This window comes from Punica granatum, chromosome 6, assembly GCF_007655135.1.
Source record: "Punica granatum isolate Tunisia-2019 chromosome 6, ASM765513v2, whole genome shotgun sequence".
Lineage (NCBI taxonomy): Eukaryota > Viridiplantae > Streptophyta > Magnoliopsida > Myrtales > Lythraceae > Punica > Punica granatum.
The window spans coordinates 19,355,803-19,372,678 of record NC_045132.1 but is presented as its reverse complement, the minus strand read 5'-3'; the positions used below and the strand labels follow the sequence as shown (position 1 = coordinate 19,372,678).

General features: G+C 35.2%; 1 protein-coding gene across 1 annotated transcript; it reads right to left on the bottom strand.

Moving 5' to 3' along the window:
* Positions 1-9,215: 9,215 nt before the first annotated feature.
* On the bottom strand, positions 9,216-14,754 carry LOC116212165 (tetratricopeptide repeat protein 5-like). The gene is made up of 13 exons (XM_031546737.1): positions 14,481-14,754; positions 13,085-13,194; positions 12,886-12,996; positions 12,699-12,756; positions 12,012-12,101; positions 11,442-11,536; positions 10,829-10,882; positions 10,450-10,587; positions 10,266-10,323; positions 9,997-10,111; positions 9,779-9,848; positions 9,620-9,691; positions 9,216-9,529 (listed from the first exon to the last, which is right to left on the bottom strand). Exons 1-13 carry the CDS (start codon positions 14,650-14,652, stop codon positions 9,413-9,415), a joined length of 1,260 nt encoding a protein of 419 aa, XP_031402597.1. The 5' UTR covers positions 14,653-14,754; the 3' UTR covers positions 9,216-9,412.
* Positions 14,755-16,876: the final 2,122 nt, after the last annotated feature.

Here is a 16,876-nt window from a genome sequence, read left to right as displayed (position 1 = left end):
CATCGAATTCCATTCTCAATTTGTCAAGCCACCTCTTTGGCAATGCCTGATGATCGAGGGCTTTGGTTGCTACATTCATCAGTTACTCTTTTTCTACGAAAGTGAAGGCGTGTATTACTATACTGCACCCTTTTAATTATTCTCGAGAATGTTGATATCACCAATAAATGGGGGAAAAGAAAAAAAGGAAATGATAAACTGATGTGAAAAAAAGAACTTCTGCAAACCCTCTATTGAAATTTGAAGTTTCAATTATAAAAAAAAGAAAAAAAAAAGAAAAAAAGAAGAAGAGATTTTTCTTACTCATCCAATAAACTTAACTTAGAAAAAGCATAACTGCTTTATTGTGTAGCGTTTCGAGATGTACTCAACTTATTAACTGATACTAATCTCGGTCCCTAGAAGATGGCTTGGGCACAAGATATCCAAATGATTTCCGAACTTCTATATTGATGGCAAAATCTACTATGTTGGAAGTTCAATTAATTTTTGGTTGAACCATATTTTCACGATTAACAACACTATTTCTTTATCTTGACAAATAGCCACTCTTTTGACAAGACTCCCCTCCCCCTCTCCTTAAACTTCGCTTATCTAGAAAAATCTTGACCCAACTTTCCTTCCCCTTCTCTAAACTTCCCTTATCCTGAAAAAGGATAAGACTTCTTATCTCCTCCCCCATTTTGGCTCCTCTCTTCTTATTCACTACCGAAAAAAAAGGGGCGCCTATGTCGTCTCTCGCAAACCACAATAATCTTCTATATAGATAACTACTACCATTCCTCAATTCAAAACACCAATTTGGACGGTTAGGTAAAGGAAATCATTTTAGATAAGAAATAGAGTGTAGTACCATTAATGAAAATCAATAGGTTCCGAATTCGATTCATGTTAATGAAAATTTTCTGTTGGACCTATGGATTTTAACTCTATTTCTCTTCTCTTTATTGGGCCTATGCTTTTCTCACGTGCCGTTTTTTTTTTTGGAAGAGAGAGTCATGGCGTTTACAAAGCGAGCTGTAAAATGCAGATTGTCTCTGGTCTCTAGAACCTGCAGAAGAGGATTACATTAAAAATTGTTAGAATCTTGGGTTTTACTCAATGCTACCTTGAGCTGTGTACATATATACCTTGGAGCTTTAGCTCATAATTTATTTGATCCTCCTTTTACTGTCTCTTTTAACAATTTAGGGCTGTTCAGTCTAATTTTTGGGCCTACGGGTCCATCTTATTCGGCCTTGATTCCACACTGGGCCTGTTAGCCTTTTCTGTTAGGCCTGCACGCCAGTTGCATGCCCACGACGTCATGAACTTATTTTTGATAAGAGCAGAGCTTACGATTAAAGAGAATTGTTCCGACTATATTTTTTATAAACATATCCTATTCAAAACGAAATGGGTAAAATGCACTAACCTTCCTTGAGATTAAGGAAATGACACTTCACTCCATTTGTTGAAAAGATAGGCTGGCGCTTAGCCCCATTTGACTTATTTGACCAAACTATTATGTTTTGGAAAATATCAAATGGGTTCATAAGTAATGGAATTTCATTTTCAAGACCATAAATTTATTTTTGGGTAAAATGCGCTAATTCCCTTGAGGTTTGAAGAAATGACTATAATCTCATTTGATAAGCAAATATGCAATTAATCCCATTTGACTTAGGTTGTGTTTGCTTGACTAAATTTTAAGCGTTGAAAATTAAGTGCTGAAAATTTAAGATCTAAATAGAATAGATACTTGATTGATTAAGTGAAGAGTTTTGATTGGGTAAAAATTATAATGGTTGAAATTATATTTACATAAATACCAAATACTTTAACATCTTTTCACTTTTGCCCACATTTTATTTAAAATTTTTAATTTCAGAAAATTAAAAATTGAAAATTGCAAAAAAAAAAAATGATAGAGGGTTTTCAGATTGGAGAGGGAGGGGGCATTGTGGAGGTGGTGGCCAGAGACGACCCCCGACCCCCGCCCTCTATTCTTTCTCTCCCCCCTCTCTTCTGTTACTGTGAAAATGCAAATGGACTGATTTGCAAATTATTCAAAAGTTGAGGGGGACCACCGAAATAAGATAAAATTGCACTCAGCTGAGCGATTTAGCAAAAAAACCACTGAATGATTAAGTAAGTGCCCATTTATTTACTCATTCAGCACTTTTTTGACTTGTTCATTAAGTTATGTCACTTTTTATTTTATATTTATCAAACAAGCTTAATCTAATTAAGTGCTGAAATTATTTGGGGTAATCAAACACAATCTTAGCTGATCAAATTATTATTTTTGTGAGAATACCAATTAGGGCAATAACTCTTAGTTTTTTTCTTTTTAGTCCTATATTTATATTTTTACTTAATAAGGCTCACATTACATAAAATGTTCATACAAGGTCAACATCATTTTAATTTTTTTTTTCATTTAAAGAGTTAAATTTAAAAAATAATAAAAATAGTAAAAAAATTTGAATAGAGAGGAAAAATAAAAACCTCATACAAATATTTTATGTAATGTGGTTGCTTTGTTCAATACAAAAATAAATGTATGGTCTTGAAATGAAAAATTCATGGGTTATGAACCCAATTGAATTTTTCCAAAATTAATAGCTTCATCAAGTAAGTTGAAATGGGATTTTTTCAACAAATGAAGCAAAGTGTCATTTTCCTCAAATCTCAAGGTGGGGAGGTTAGTGCATTTTACCCAAAAAATATATCAATTAAAATATCCAGCTAAAAAATTCGAATAGAGAGGAAAAATAAAAACCTCATACAAATATTTTATATAATGTGGTTGCTTTGTTCAATACAAAAATAAATGTATGGTCTTGAAATGAAAAATTCATGGGTTATGAACCCAATTGATATTTTTCCAAAATTAATAGCTTCATCAAGTAAGTCGAAATGGGACTTTTTCAACAAATGAAGCAAAGTGTCATTTTCCTCAAATCTCAAGGTGGGGAGGTTAGTACATTTTACCCAAAAAATATATCAATTAAAATATCCAGCTAAAAAATTCGAATAGAGAGGAAAAATAAAAACCTCATACAAATATTTTATATAATGTGGTTGCTTTGTTCAATACAAAAATAAATGTATGGTCTTGAAATGAAAAATTCATGGGTTATGAACCCAATTGATATTTTTCCAAAATTAATAGCTTCATCAAGTAAGTCGAAATGGGACTTTTTCAACAAATGAAGCAAAGTGTCATTTTCCTCAAATCTCAAGGTGGGGAGGTTAGTACATTTTACCCAAAAAATATATCAATTAAAATATCCAGCTAAAAAATTACACTATTTTATTACACTAAGCCTATGAGCCTCTTTGTAACTGGAAAAAAAAAATCTGCTGTTTGACATTTCTGGTGAATCGATCCTACTCAATGTACTGATATTAATTGCTAATATTTCCTTTGTTCATTGAACACGAAATATGTATGTATATATATATATATATATATATAGCAATTAAACGAATTCCTGGAAATTCTACCACATATGTATAATGTTACATAGCTTTCGTCATGTTGTACGTCAATCATGATGTGCAAATCTGAAAATCATCTGGAAATTAGCGGGAACATGAAAATTACTAAAGACAAAGGTATGAATGGCTAAATTCCTCACTTACTGTATGAGGTGATTTGCATTATAATATATAGTCGAATACAATGTTCTATCTTTGAAAATATTTATACATGGGGTAAATTGCACCGGTGGTCCAAAAGGTTTCGTGAATGTTTCAAGTTGATCCAAAATATTTTTTTGGTAACTTGTTGGTACAAAAAGTTTCAAAACCATTTCAATGTAGTACATTCCGTCAATTGCCCCTAACGCCGTTAACATTTTGCTGACATGGCATGTCCTATGTGTCACTTTTGTTACGTGGAACCAATCACAGTGCATCACGTCATTTAAGAGAAAATAAAATTTGAAAAATTTCAATAAAAATACAGAAAATAAAAAAAATAAAAAATTACTTTAAAAAACTTTAAAATTTTAAAATTTTAAAATTATTTTTAATAATTTTAAAATAATTTTTAAAATAATTTAAATATTTAAATATTTTTAAATTTAAAATTTAAAATAATAAAAATTATTTAAAAATTAAATTAAAATTATTTTTAAAAGTTTTTAAAAATTAATTTTTTTTTTATTTTTTTTCTAAATTTTTACTATTTTTTAATTATTTTTTATATTTTTATTGGACTTTTTTAAATTTTTATTTTCTCTTAAATGACGTGGGGCATTATGATTGATTCCATGTAACAAAAGTGACACATAGGACGAGTCATATCAGCAAAATGTTAATGGCGTCAAGGGCAATTGACAGAATGTACTATATTGAAATGGTTTTGAAACTTTTTGTACCAACAAGTTACCAAAAAAATATTTTGGACTAACTTGAAGCATCCATGAAACTTTTTGGACCATCTGTGCAATTAATCCTTATACATGACTAAAATACATTATCTCCAAGGTAAAATATAATGACGATTATCGAAATGGCTTCCTACAATGAACTCCAATGCTCATCACAGTCGATGACAATCACTACTGGGATCTTACTTCTCGAATGTCTGTTTATATTGATCACGCAATGCTTTTAATAATGAGTTTCCAAATTTTCTGAAATATCTTTTATTGTTAACTTATTTTTCAATGGGAAAAACAGGACATTTAAAACAATTGCATTTGTCTGAATTTTGTGCACATCTCTAAATTATCCGTCCATTTGAAACGGGAGGCAGGAAATTAGACTTCTCTCTCATTCTATTTTTTGGAAACTATTGGCTTATAATTCTGTCATTACAGCTGGAGTTTCTAGAATCTTCCTAATGATAGTAATGCACTAATTTATATATATATATATATAAAGTTGTATCACATACAATAAATAAGGTTAGAAAGATAGATATTTAATGATATAGAGCTATAAATGTCTGTATTTATGTAATAAATAAGATTAGAAAGGTAAATGTTTACTGATATAGAGCTAGAAAGGTGAATATCCAAATAATATTTACTTCTATATATAATTCTGATTAAATTCAATTTAAAAATAACAAAATTAGAAAATATACTTTACTTGAATTAATTTATATGAGCATTTATACCCTCAATCTGGAAAAAATTATTTGTACGAAATTAAATTTCAAGTAGTAGGTTAACTATACAATCTATAAACCGCCTATAACTTCCCAGTACAATTTACAAAACTCAATATATTATTAGACTATTGCAATACAAATCTCCTATCGTTTTAAATTTATGTTGGAAATTTGTTATAGCAAATAAAATTTATATTATATATAACAAATTAATTATTTATGTGCATAAAACTACAACATAATTATTTGTACTTTGAATCATGCATAGTTTATGGAAACTACTTTATTCAAAATGAAACTATAATTATATCTGCAAAACATAAAAAAATTTTACTGAGAAAAAAAGGAATTATAATCTTACTTCTAAAGGCAAAAGGTTCGGCAAATTTCCGTAGCACGGGGTTAAAAAAAGGCTAGTTAATTACATAATATGTTAACTACTTTCTAATCTGATATACCTGTCTGAATTTTGTGCACGACTCTTAATTATAGGCATAAAATTATAGGCTTCTCTCTTTCAATTTTGGGAAACGGTCGGGTTATGTGTCTTCCATGGCCCAAATAAAAGAGGTTGAAAGTGGGTTTCGTCACTTGTTTCGTCTTCTACATATAAACTACGTACAGTTCGTCTAGTCAATGTCAAAGACACACCGACATGGACCGTTCAGCAAAAAAACAATAAAAAGAGAAAAACGGAAATAAGCACAACCTCTAGGTCGACAGTATTAAAAATTTATAGATTTTCGAGGAAGGGGTATTGGTGCAATGGCACAAGGCGTCGCCTGAAACGAAAAAGTCCTGGATTCGATTCTTACCAGTGAGACTTATGTGCCTCTTTATTAAGCTTTGTTTTCTTTTCATGTACTAAACTTATATGCCTCCTTTATTATCGAAAAAAAAATATAGATTTTTTTTTGTTACAAGGAAATTAATGCGTGCTAAATGGATCTATTACAACCAGAGGATGAGATAGAACATTACAAGAAAATATCATTCATGAAAATTGCATAGCAAATGATTCCTCCATTGATCTCTCTCTCACTCTTCTCTCTGGCTTATAATTTCCCTCGCCCCTTCTTCATCTTTGGTACATCCATATGTTTATATAGCAAACACTTGAGAGGCTGAGATGATAATGGACGACTTTGTCCCAATTTGGTCCCACGGACTCACCCAAGGAGTTTAATTTGACGAGTTCAAATTCAATGTTCCCACGAAGAGTGGTTGGCACTTCACTTCATAAACATAGTATTATGTAATCCAAAGAAAATTTAATATCTAATGTCATGCTAATTATGACGCGTAATTGAATTGATCAATTTGTTTGCTTCAATTTTTATTTCAACGGGTCTCTAACATTATAAAGCATAATTAAGAATAGTATAATTACATACACGATGTGAAATCTAAATTAAGTCCTAGATTACCGAGTATAATTTTGACCTTATGGCAAGAAATCGGTTCTACCATGGGACAATAGATGAATGCAAGCGAATTTCAAGAGAGAGCTCTTTTTTTTGGATAATTGTGACGGGCTAGGCCCGATTACATCAAAAGAACAACAAAAGTAAAACTAAGAAACTCAAAAGCGGGGTGTGGAAACCCCAACAACGTCGCCGAACATCAGCGGTCTAAGTTGAGTTGGTGGATGATGCAGCATGTGAAAACTCAAAGGCGAATCAAGCGCTCTGGTGAATCAAGCGTTCTAGCCAATCAACGCATGAATTTCTTTCACGGTAAGTATCGACGATCTCAACAGTCCAGTCCCTCTCTACCAACTCGCGCAATTGGTAGACTAACGGAGCCAAGTTCGGAGCACAAAGTATCCCGACTAGCGTGATTAAATCTTTAACCACAACCGAGTAACTGCTTTTTGTGTTACTTGATAATTTACATATAGAGCTAGACCTCAGCTTTTCAATTTATTGATCACTCACTACTATAGAATAAATTTATATAATATTGATTGCAAGTAGGAAATGCAAACATATACGCACACAATGCAAAAACTACATGAATAATTTTGTATCAAAATTAGAGAGGCCATGAACAAGCGAAACTATGAATTTCTCAATTATACTCAATGCAAGAACTATTAATACTTTTGGGATCCCATAAGTTGAAGATTTCCAGAGAGCATCATCTATTAATTCGGCCGGCCAATTTTCGCACATATCAGCATTCTTGGTCATTGCCGGTATCTAATATATACTGTAATCAATTAATTAATGTTTGATTTGATACACATAATTTGAATTTTTCTCTTCCACTATATCAGCTTCCTTTGTCATCTTTTTTTTTTTTTTACTTAGAATGAACCATGCATCTAATTGTACCCGAATATGAAAAAAAGATATAATAGAAAAAGTATTATCTTAGCCATGCAGTTTCTATCACTTCTTTTATTTGTTTTCTATTTATATTCATGTACATTTTGTTACTTTTTTATTTTTCATCCTTCTGTTTCTTAAACTGTTAATTTTGTTGACATGAAATCCGACTGGATGTCCACATTAGACATATTGGCACATTGATGCCCCATCCTCATTAAATAAAAGAAAAAATAGAAAAAAAGAAAGAAATATATGTAAAAAATAAAAATAAAAAACACGAGCACTCTCTTCAATCCTACACTGCCCGTAGTGTTTAGCCACTATCCAAATCGTGAGCTTGCTCTAGGTTGCTTCTAATTTTAGTCCCTGCGGGGTGCGTTCTTCTATGGAAAAATTACAAAGTAGTGAGAATTTGAAGAACGAACCTAGCATGAACTGAGACTTTAAAGAGGAAACGACACCACCCATCGAAAAAAAAAAAGAAGAGGAAACAACACCTCAATATTAAAAGCAGTGATTTTTCAGTGTATATCTTAATATTTGGAAGCCCAATGGGTCTCGACTAATTCAGTTGAGTCGGATCGGCCCACTAAGCGGTAAAGCTCTCATCCGTGGATTTTCTTCAGTCACAAGACTCAAACCCAAAACCTTATTTAAAGAAAATAAGTGTCGAATTACTTGAATCAATCCACCTTTCTTAATAGCAGTGATTTTAAACTCATCGAGTCCATGATTGTTTAATTAATGTAGCTGGCGGTTGTCGACCTGTGCTCCTCTATGGATCAAAGTCTACCGTCGAGGAAGATGAGCAGCTGGGATAATGGTTTCAGTTGGTTTTTATTTTTATTTTTTTCTGTATTTTCTTTTCATGAGTTTAATCTCCTTAATTTAAAATTAAGAGGAACTGAAAACATTATTAGCTTGTGATATTATTACATAATATACCCGTTACATATAAGACTTTCTCCGACGGTGGAGGAAAGTTCGGTAGATTCTGGTTTATGTATAACCGAAGAGAAATGGATACAGTCCAATGCCCGGAATCCTTTTTCCCCCCCCCCCCCCCCCCCCCCCCCCCCCCCCCCTTTTTACCTCCCTCTATTTTTTTGGTGATATTGGCGGGCGCACTTAAGTTGACTTGGTGCGTCCAATCTTTGGCGAAATCGACTTTAATAAACCAGAAAATTATTACCAAATGCATTAACAAAAATAGCAAATAATTCGTGCTGTCTCTTTTCTTTTTCTTTTTTTTTTGTTTTTTTGATAGATTTATTTGCTTTTATTTCGATGATTAGAAGTTGTGCTTGAGAAGTGGGCTGAGTAATACAACGGTGCTTTGATCGATTTGGATGTGTTTGGTAAGATTGCCCGTCTTTGACCCTCTGAGATATAGGTTATTCCTAAGGGTAACCAAAAACAGTATATTGCTTTCCATCCCGTACTCGTAGACCACACAGAACTCGAAGATCGAATTGATCGAGGTCCACATGGAGATAAAAGTAGATAACGAATTATTGATTCGATGTTTAAAAGATCGTTCTCCTTGATATACCGTGCTTAATTATTATTTTCAAAATACTAATATTTACTTCTTTGCTCATCTATTTCCTTTTTAAACATTTGCAAGTCTGAATTAATTCCATATAAGAAAATCTTATTGGTATACTGTGTTCAATCACTTTTGTTAATGTTAGTTATGACATGAAAGGGAAAAAGAAATCAACTTTCACATTGTTTGGGGGCAAAAAGAATTATGCCACCCACCAATAAAGTGATATATCTAATTTTCTTGAATGGATAGCTGAAATTCAGAAAACTCCCAAATACATTGAAAGAGGAGAATAAAGCCAGTTATGAAATGTACACAATAATAGACATGGCATTCGGGGAATTCTGAAATATCAAGCAACATCAGTCTGGGCTTCACTCTTTCGAATATAAAATTATAGGCCGTAAGGTATCGATTCATTCATGGTTTATGCTGTGCATGGATTGAAGCTCGAACTGCTTGGCTAGGAGACAAGGGCTTCCCGTTCAAGAGCAGCTGATTGAGGAAGTCCACGCGAATCGATTTGAACTGGTAAGACTGGCCAAGATGCAGGAAGAATAACGGAAAAAGATCAGTTATTTGCATATCAGAATGGAAAAAATATCGAACATTTATGGCAAAAATTACCTTTCCTCTCCAAGAAAAATCGGCGAACCGATAAATAGGATCAAGTAGTATCAGTTGATCTCCTTCTTTTATCTGCAAGATCACAGAAGGATGACCTTGCGTCTAGAGCAATAATAGCATAAAGAAAAAGTAGGTTTTCAAGGAAGAGAGGGCTTTTACCGCATCAGCACTCATCCCATAAACCGATAGGACAAAGCACGTCTGATTTGAATCGCATACCAGATAGTATCTGCAAAACGGATTCACATCTTACTTGGATGTTTAGATCTGACATATATTTTGAGTCACAAGTTTGAAATCTTAATGCACGATGAATCCATACGCAAGGAAAGGAATAGGCTAGGGAGACAAGATTTTGACAAAGAAAGGGAACTCACAGTGGAGCGACGTTATCGTGCTTGACAAAGAAAAGCACCTTTCCAACCACTGCTACTGCTTTGTTTAGACCCTCTGTCAGAGCATCTACATTTGCCCTTCTGTATGGAGGACTCACTGAAAGAAGAGCATTTAAAAGAAGATTCGGCTCAGTTTCAAGAAGGCAACCGAGAAAAGCTACATAGAAGACTACTAACAAAAAACAAAAAAAAACAAAAACAAAAACAAAAAAAGGCCACATAGAAGACCAAATCAAAACATAACAGCTTACAGCTGACAGAAGTGAGGGAGGAGGCCATCGATGCGAGTCGTTTTGCTTTTTTATGCACCTGTAAATGAAATGAAACGAAACAGCTCAAACCACCAGTCATAGAGCGCACCAGCCATTTTTATTGTAATGATTACTCTACTAATCAGTTTTTATTGGTGAAGTCAAATCAAATGGGGAACCTCGCCTTCAAAAAGTTGTCCAACTTGTCAAGAAGATTCACTATTTTTTGGACCTCATCAGAAGCATTCAACCCAGGATCTTTCAGAGCAGCAGCCTCAAATCCACTAAGGGCCCTCTCATAGTTCTCTAGATACTTGTTCACCTGAAAATCAAAATATTGTCATAGGACTTGAAAAAGGTTTGAGAATGATTAAGACATTGTTACATGAGACTAAATTTGAGATGAAATTTTCAACATAATAAAGCTGTAAACTTCCACTACTTTCAGAAATTACAGATCAGACTCACGAAATGACCCCATAAATATCTGCAGCTATGTCAGTAGACCATTCATTTCCTGGCTTTGCGATTAAAGAAAGAAGCAATTTCACAACCGTACTGACCGTAGCACAATTGAAATAAAGGTCTGGATTGGACTTCATTCTCTCATCTTTTTCCTGGCGTATAACCACAAAGTTAGAACATAGTTTGCTCATGAAATATAAAAAGAGTAGGATACATGAAATAATTAATCATTCCCTTCATTTTCTATGAGGAAACACATAAAAGAATAATTTTGACGATGGCAAAGGGAAGTCTACATGTTCAACAATTTAATTTACACTTAAGAATAAAGGACAACCAAAAGATCATTGTAAACGATCAAAAGTGTTTTTATCTTTCCATTTTGTGCCAAAGAAATTTGACTATTCCAAACTAATGCTCGCTCTTCGAAAGTTCTAAGTGTAAGGCAAATATCCCCTTTCCTCGACTTGCAAACTTGGATCTCGTACAGTTTCTACTTATCTAAGATATTGTACAGGAAGAATGACCAAGGTGAAGAATGCCGTTGTCTTTTAAGCCAAATATAATACTTGATCTAGATCAAGTATCTTCAAAGGTGCAAAATGCGATTGGATCTCGTACTGTTTCTTCAAAGGTGAAATCCACTGTCTTTTATGCAAAATATAATACTCAGATTGAGCTGCCCTTATGGTAAGATGTTCAAAAGCTTACAGCATTCTGGTATGCTTTCAATGACTGAAGAAGTTTGCCATGATCCCATGCACCAGTCACAAAAAAGCTCGTGAGGCATGCGTTTCCAAGATTATCTATGGAAGAAGAAACCATGTCATGACATGCAAAGAAAATACGAGTAGGTTTATTTTCCAGAGAAAAATTGGAAACGAGAGCATTCTTCAACTAGAAAAAGAAAGAAACACGATCAATCACTTGTATTCTAATTAATTTACAGGTGCACTACTTCCACATGAAAGCTCAATTCCCCTAATGTTGTTACATAAAAGTACAGCTATTAGGGGGTGCAGAGTTGAAACTTTTGTAAAGGTCAGGCACCAACAAATGCATAGAGCAAAACGTAGGAAAAGAGACAACTGAGTAAATACACTATGAGAGCTCTATGAAATTAATCTCTGTCAATGGAGAAATATTTAACCTGAGTTACCACAAAACCACTTACTATTTACTTTATGACTGAAACTGGAGTTGCATTTAATGTTTTTAGGTAAGCAGACAAAGGCCAAGGAATCTCAAATTAAAAGTTCATCGAAAGTAAAATTCACTTACACCAGGAATTCCCATCCTTCACATCCAATGCGATAGCTTCTTTTGCATGTTTTATACTTTCTTCAACCATTTCTGCTTGATTCTCAGAACCTACAGAAGAATAGACTCATCGGGGTTACATATAAACAGCAACTAAAAAAATCAGCGGCTAAAACCCTAGTAGTTTTCCCCTAATTTATTTATCAAAAATTTCAAGTGCTTTCACATAATTTTTCCTTTTCCTCTCTCTTCTTTCTATGGAATAGACGTTCATTAAGCAAGCGGGTCATCCAGTGCTAGCAAAAAGAATCTAAAGATTTAAATTAGTCCACTCAATTGCAATAGGAGGCTCCTTTAATTACATAACTATAAATTGTTCCAATAGTATACGTCAACAGATATGGCTCCCAAACATTGGAAAGGGGCAGCCAATCTCATACCCTTATCACGACTCTAGCTTTTGACACCATACAAGGCCATGTAATTTTATGCATATGCAGGTGGAAGAGCTCAGAGCTGCGTCTAACTAAAGTTGAACCACAAAAAATTTGAATGAAAACAAATAACAGATAAAACTGCAGCAAGTACAAAGATACTGCATCAAATACTGCAAGCTTGTTCAACATCCTCATCTCAGAATATGAATCATCGCATAAATTAAATCTAAAATAGACTATAGATAAAAAATAATGAAATAATCTATCTTGCCTTGGGCCAGTTTTCTCACAAGCATTGACAGTTGGCACAGTATCTCTTTGTTTGGACCCTGCATGTCCAGACAATAGGAATCAGCTTAGAAATTTGACCCATAAATCCTAAGATATTTTCACATACCAAAAGACTGTAAACATATAATGCGGCTAAGGAAAAAAAAAACAAAAAGCAAAAAGCAAACCTTGCTTAATGCAAGATTGAAGCAGTTCTTTGCTGAAAGAAGATCCCCTTTCTTCCAAATGCAATTACCTAAACATAGCCAAGCATCTGCAAGAGATGGATTCAACTTAACCTGGAGAATACAATTTTCAATTTCATAACAGGAACCTTAGCCTCATAATCAAAGCATATTAAGCAAGCAAACTGAGTTCTGTTCTCACAGCTTTTGAGAGATGATCCTCTGCTTCTTTTCTGTAGTCAGGAAATACATCTAATATCTTTCCTCTGAGGTATTCATAAGTCGCACGTTGCAGGGGCAATTTCCTCTGATCTGCCAATATAGATGCAGACAAATAAGAAGAGAGCACTATGGACAATGACCACAATGATGAAAACAGTAAGCATTGAATAAGACTAGCAAAAGTCATCAACAGCACCAAGAGAATCAAAGTACAGGTGTCTAGTACTTCCACTACAAGTACTTGAGCATAGTCACAAAAATATAATTAACCATCCCAAATTATTGATGCACTTTTGACAGGTGTGATTCTAGTTGCATTTCAATCTCACCTCCATCAGCTTGAAGAGACATTGTTTTATAAGTAGAGTTTTCCACTTAAAATCACCATGAGAAATGTGAAATCTGGTATACTGATCTCAACCAGCAAAGTCATTGAGAGCATAAAATCATTACAGCATGATCCAACACTCAAGCTTTTAGAATGTATTCACAGTTAAGTCATGTGGACGAGATTGACTCTTCAAATCGCCATACAAAAATGTGCATTACGGCAAGATGTTATTTCCTAGGATGATAAAGAATTACTTCTTTTTCTAAAGCTAAAGAATCAAACTTTCACTATGGCATGAATCAATTATTAAGCGTGCACTATGCAGCTGCTTACTCCTTTCATAGAATAAGAATACTCCCCTTGTATCAATATACAAATCCCAGTCAGATGATCCTGGACTCAATCTCGTATCTATCCTTCAATCCCAACAATAAAGATCCCAACTAATATCATCGTACACATGCCCCGTATTGCTGTAAAACTTCAACATTTCGTTATGCAATTTCTTCAATAAACAGGGTTACAACATCAAAAGAAAAGCAAGGGAAAGGGACATGGCAAGGTTAAGAAAGTGACTCCAACGTTTCTAAATAAGGGGGCCCGCGTAATTACTGGGAAAACCACAGGTATAGACAGACAATACCGAAACAAGAATTGAACTATGCAACTAAGAGGATTAGAACGAGAGCAATCAGACTTGAGTTGATCAAGATTTCTCCGTAAAGTGCTAACTTAGCTTGCCGTTACTGGAATCTGATAATAAGAATTCACCCGACTCGCAATGTAGCACAAGAACTTCATCAGCTACTTACCCAGTAATCTAAATCGAAATTCGACTCCAAAGTATAAAAGCAGTCATTCATCATTGACCAACAAGCAGAGCTTATACTTTCACTGTGACAGACGCACCAACAGAACAACCTCAACCCCCGTGCTCTAGAAACTCTGCATCTGAAGCACCCAGTTCACGATTCCAGCATTTTCCTACTCACAAACTGACACCACGAAATGGGTATGGAGAAAAACATAACATTTGGCGAGTCACCTGGAGGGATTGAGTCGAGGAGCTTGAGGGCTGCATCAGATTCCATGCGCAGCTTGGTGAGCTTGTCTTGTGGGTTGGGCGGAAAGTAGGTGTCCCGGAGTACGTAGAGATTGTTAGCAGCTTCGGTGGCTTTCGCCATCAAGTCTCCCCCTTCTTCTACTCCGCTGCTCATAGCTTCCACGGGATGCGAAGCTGCTCGGCAAGCCTCAATGGCGGACGTTCAGCTTGATGAGCCGTGGTGTCGATGGGATCGTAGTGAACAAACTAGACGGAGGGGAAGACGAATTTCCTTTCACTTCCTTTTCCAATTTCCTTTCTAGTATGCTTTAGTCCTTCAATGTTTTCTTCTTCCTGATATAGTCCCCATACTTTATGTGTTTCTAATAAAGTCCATCTTGTTTTTGACATTTTTGAAAAACTGTCCCCTTTTCCAAACACGTCATGCCTTTCACTGTCTCGTCCAATCTTGATTAGCAGGTGGCTGTTGTTGGGTTCCTCAATCGATAATGCCGATTGATAGAGGTCCCGTTGGAGAGAAGAAATTAAGTTGGCGGACTTAAGTACACAAAATTAAAGTAAAAGGACTACAACGAAAGGCAGTCCAACAAGCAGATAACTGGGGTGTCTCTATGCACTTCCTTGGCAGCGCCAGCCAAAGTAATTTGAGCCCACTACATTGTTTATCCCAAGTTTTAACTCATCAAGGAACACATTATGTCCTACCCGAGAGCCAAATCAGGGGAGAAATCAAAAAATGTCGAATAACCTAATCAGTTGTCTAGAGAGTTTGCGTACATGAGCAGTTCTCAGGTAAATTTCGAATTGGATGCCGTCTCCATTGTAAAAAGAGCGTCCATTCGACATGAACTATACAATAACTTCTAGTACACAGAAGGGCTGGCAGTCGTTACGATAGGCTGACTACATCATACTCCTTATATCATTAACCAGAGCATATAGGAAGCACTGATCATATGCGTAGCGGACCGACCACATACCACTTTTGGGACATTAACAATTGGGAACGATCCATCGAACAGTTGCCTCATCCTTCTTTGGATCCATGGAGTAAAGCTTATGTATAACAGAGTCGGAGAGAAAAGGAAATACAAGAAGAAAAACGTAAGTGTCCCGGAGTACATAGAGATTGTTAGCAGCTTCGGTGGCTTTCGCCATCAAGTCTCCCCCTCCTTCTACTCCGCTACTCATAGCTTCCACGGGATGCGAAGCTGCTCGGCAAGCCTCAATGGCGGACGTTCAGCTTGATGAGTTGTGGTGTCGATTAGATCATAGTGAACAAACTAGACGGAGGGGAAGACGAAGACCCCTTCGCTTCTTTTTCCAATTTCCTTTCTAGTATGCTTTAGTCCTTCAATGTTTTCTTCTTCCTGATATAGTCCCCATACTTTATGTGTTTCTAATAAAGTCCATATTGTTTTTGACATTTTTGAAAAACTGCCCCTTTTCCAAACACGTCATGCCTTTCACTGTCTCGTCCAATCTTGATTAGCAGGTGGCTGTAGTTAGGTTCCTCAATCGATAATGCAGATTGACAGAGGTCCCGTTGGAGAGAAGAAATTAAGTTGGCGGACTTAAGTACACAAAATTAAAGTAAAAGGACTACAACGAAAGGCAGTCCAACAAGCAGATAACTGGGGTGTCTCTGTGCACTTCATTGGCAGCGCCTGCCAAAGTAATTTGAGCCCAATACATAGTTTAACCCAAGTTTTTTAACTCATCAAGGAACACATTTTGTCCTGCTCGAGAACAAAATCAGAGGAGAAATCAAAAAACGTCGAACAACCTAGTCAGCTGTCTAGAGAGTTTGCGTGTATGAGCAGTTCTCAGGTAAATTTCGAATTGGGTGCCGTCTCCATTGTAAAAAGAGCGTCCATTCGACATGAATTATACAATAACTTCTAGTACACAGACTGGGGCTGGCAGTCGTTACAACAGGCCGACTACATCATACGCCTTATATCATTAACCCGAGCATATAAGAAGCACTGATCATATGCGTAGCGGACCGACCACATACCACTTTTGGGACATTAACAATTGGGAACGATCTATCGAACAGTGACCTCATCCTTCTTTGGTTCCATGGAGTAAAGCTTATGTATAACAGAGTAGGAGAGAAAAGGAATAACAAGAAGAAAAACGTATTGAATTATACTTGCAGTCCTTTCGGAGTTAAAATATCAAACATAGGAAGGATCAAAGTTCTTGGAATGTGTATAAGAAAAGAAGTATCACGCACATAAATAAAGAGGGAAGTATACAAACTTCAAAAATTCCAACTTGAAATCCATTAGGGAGAATGGATTAGGATGTGCCTTAATTGTCTCGAGGTTTTTGGAAATACATCGTCTCACCTTCCACTCCAATCCTAGAAA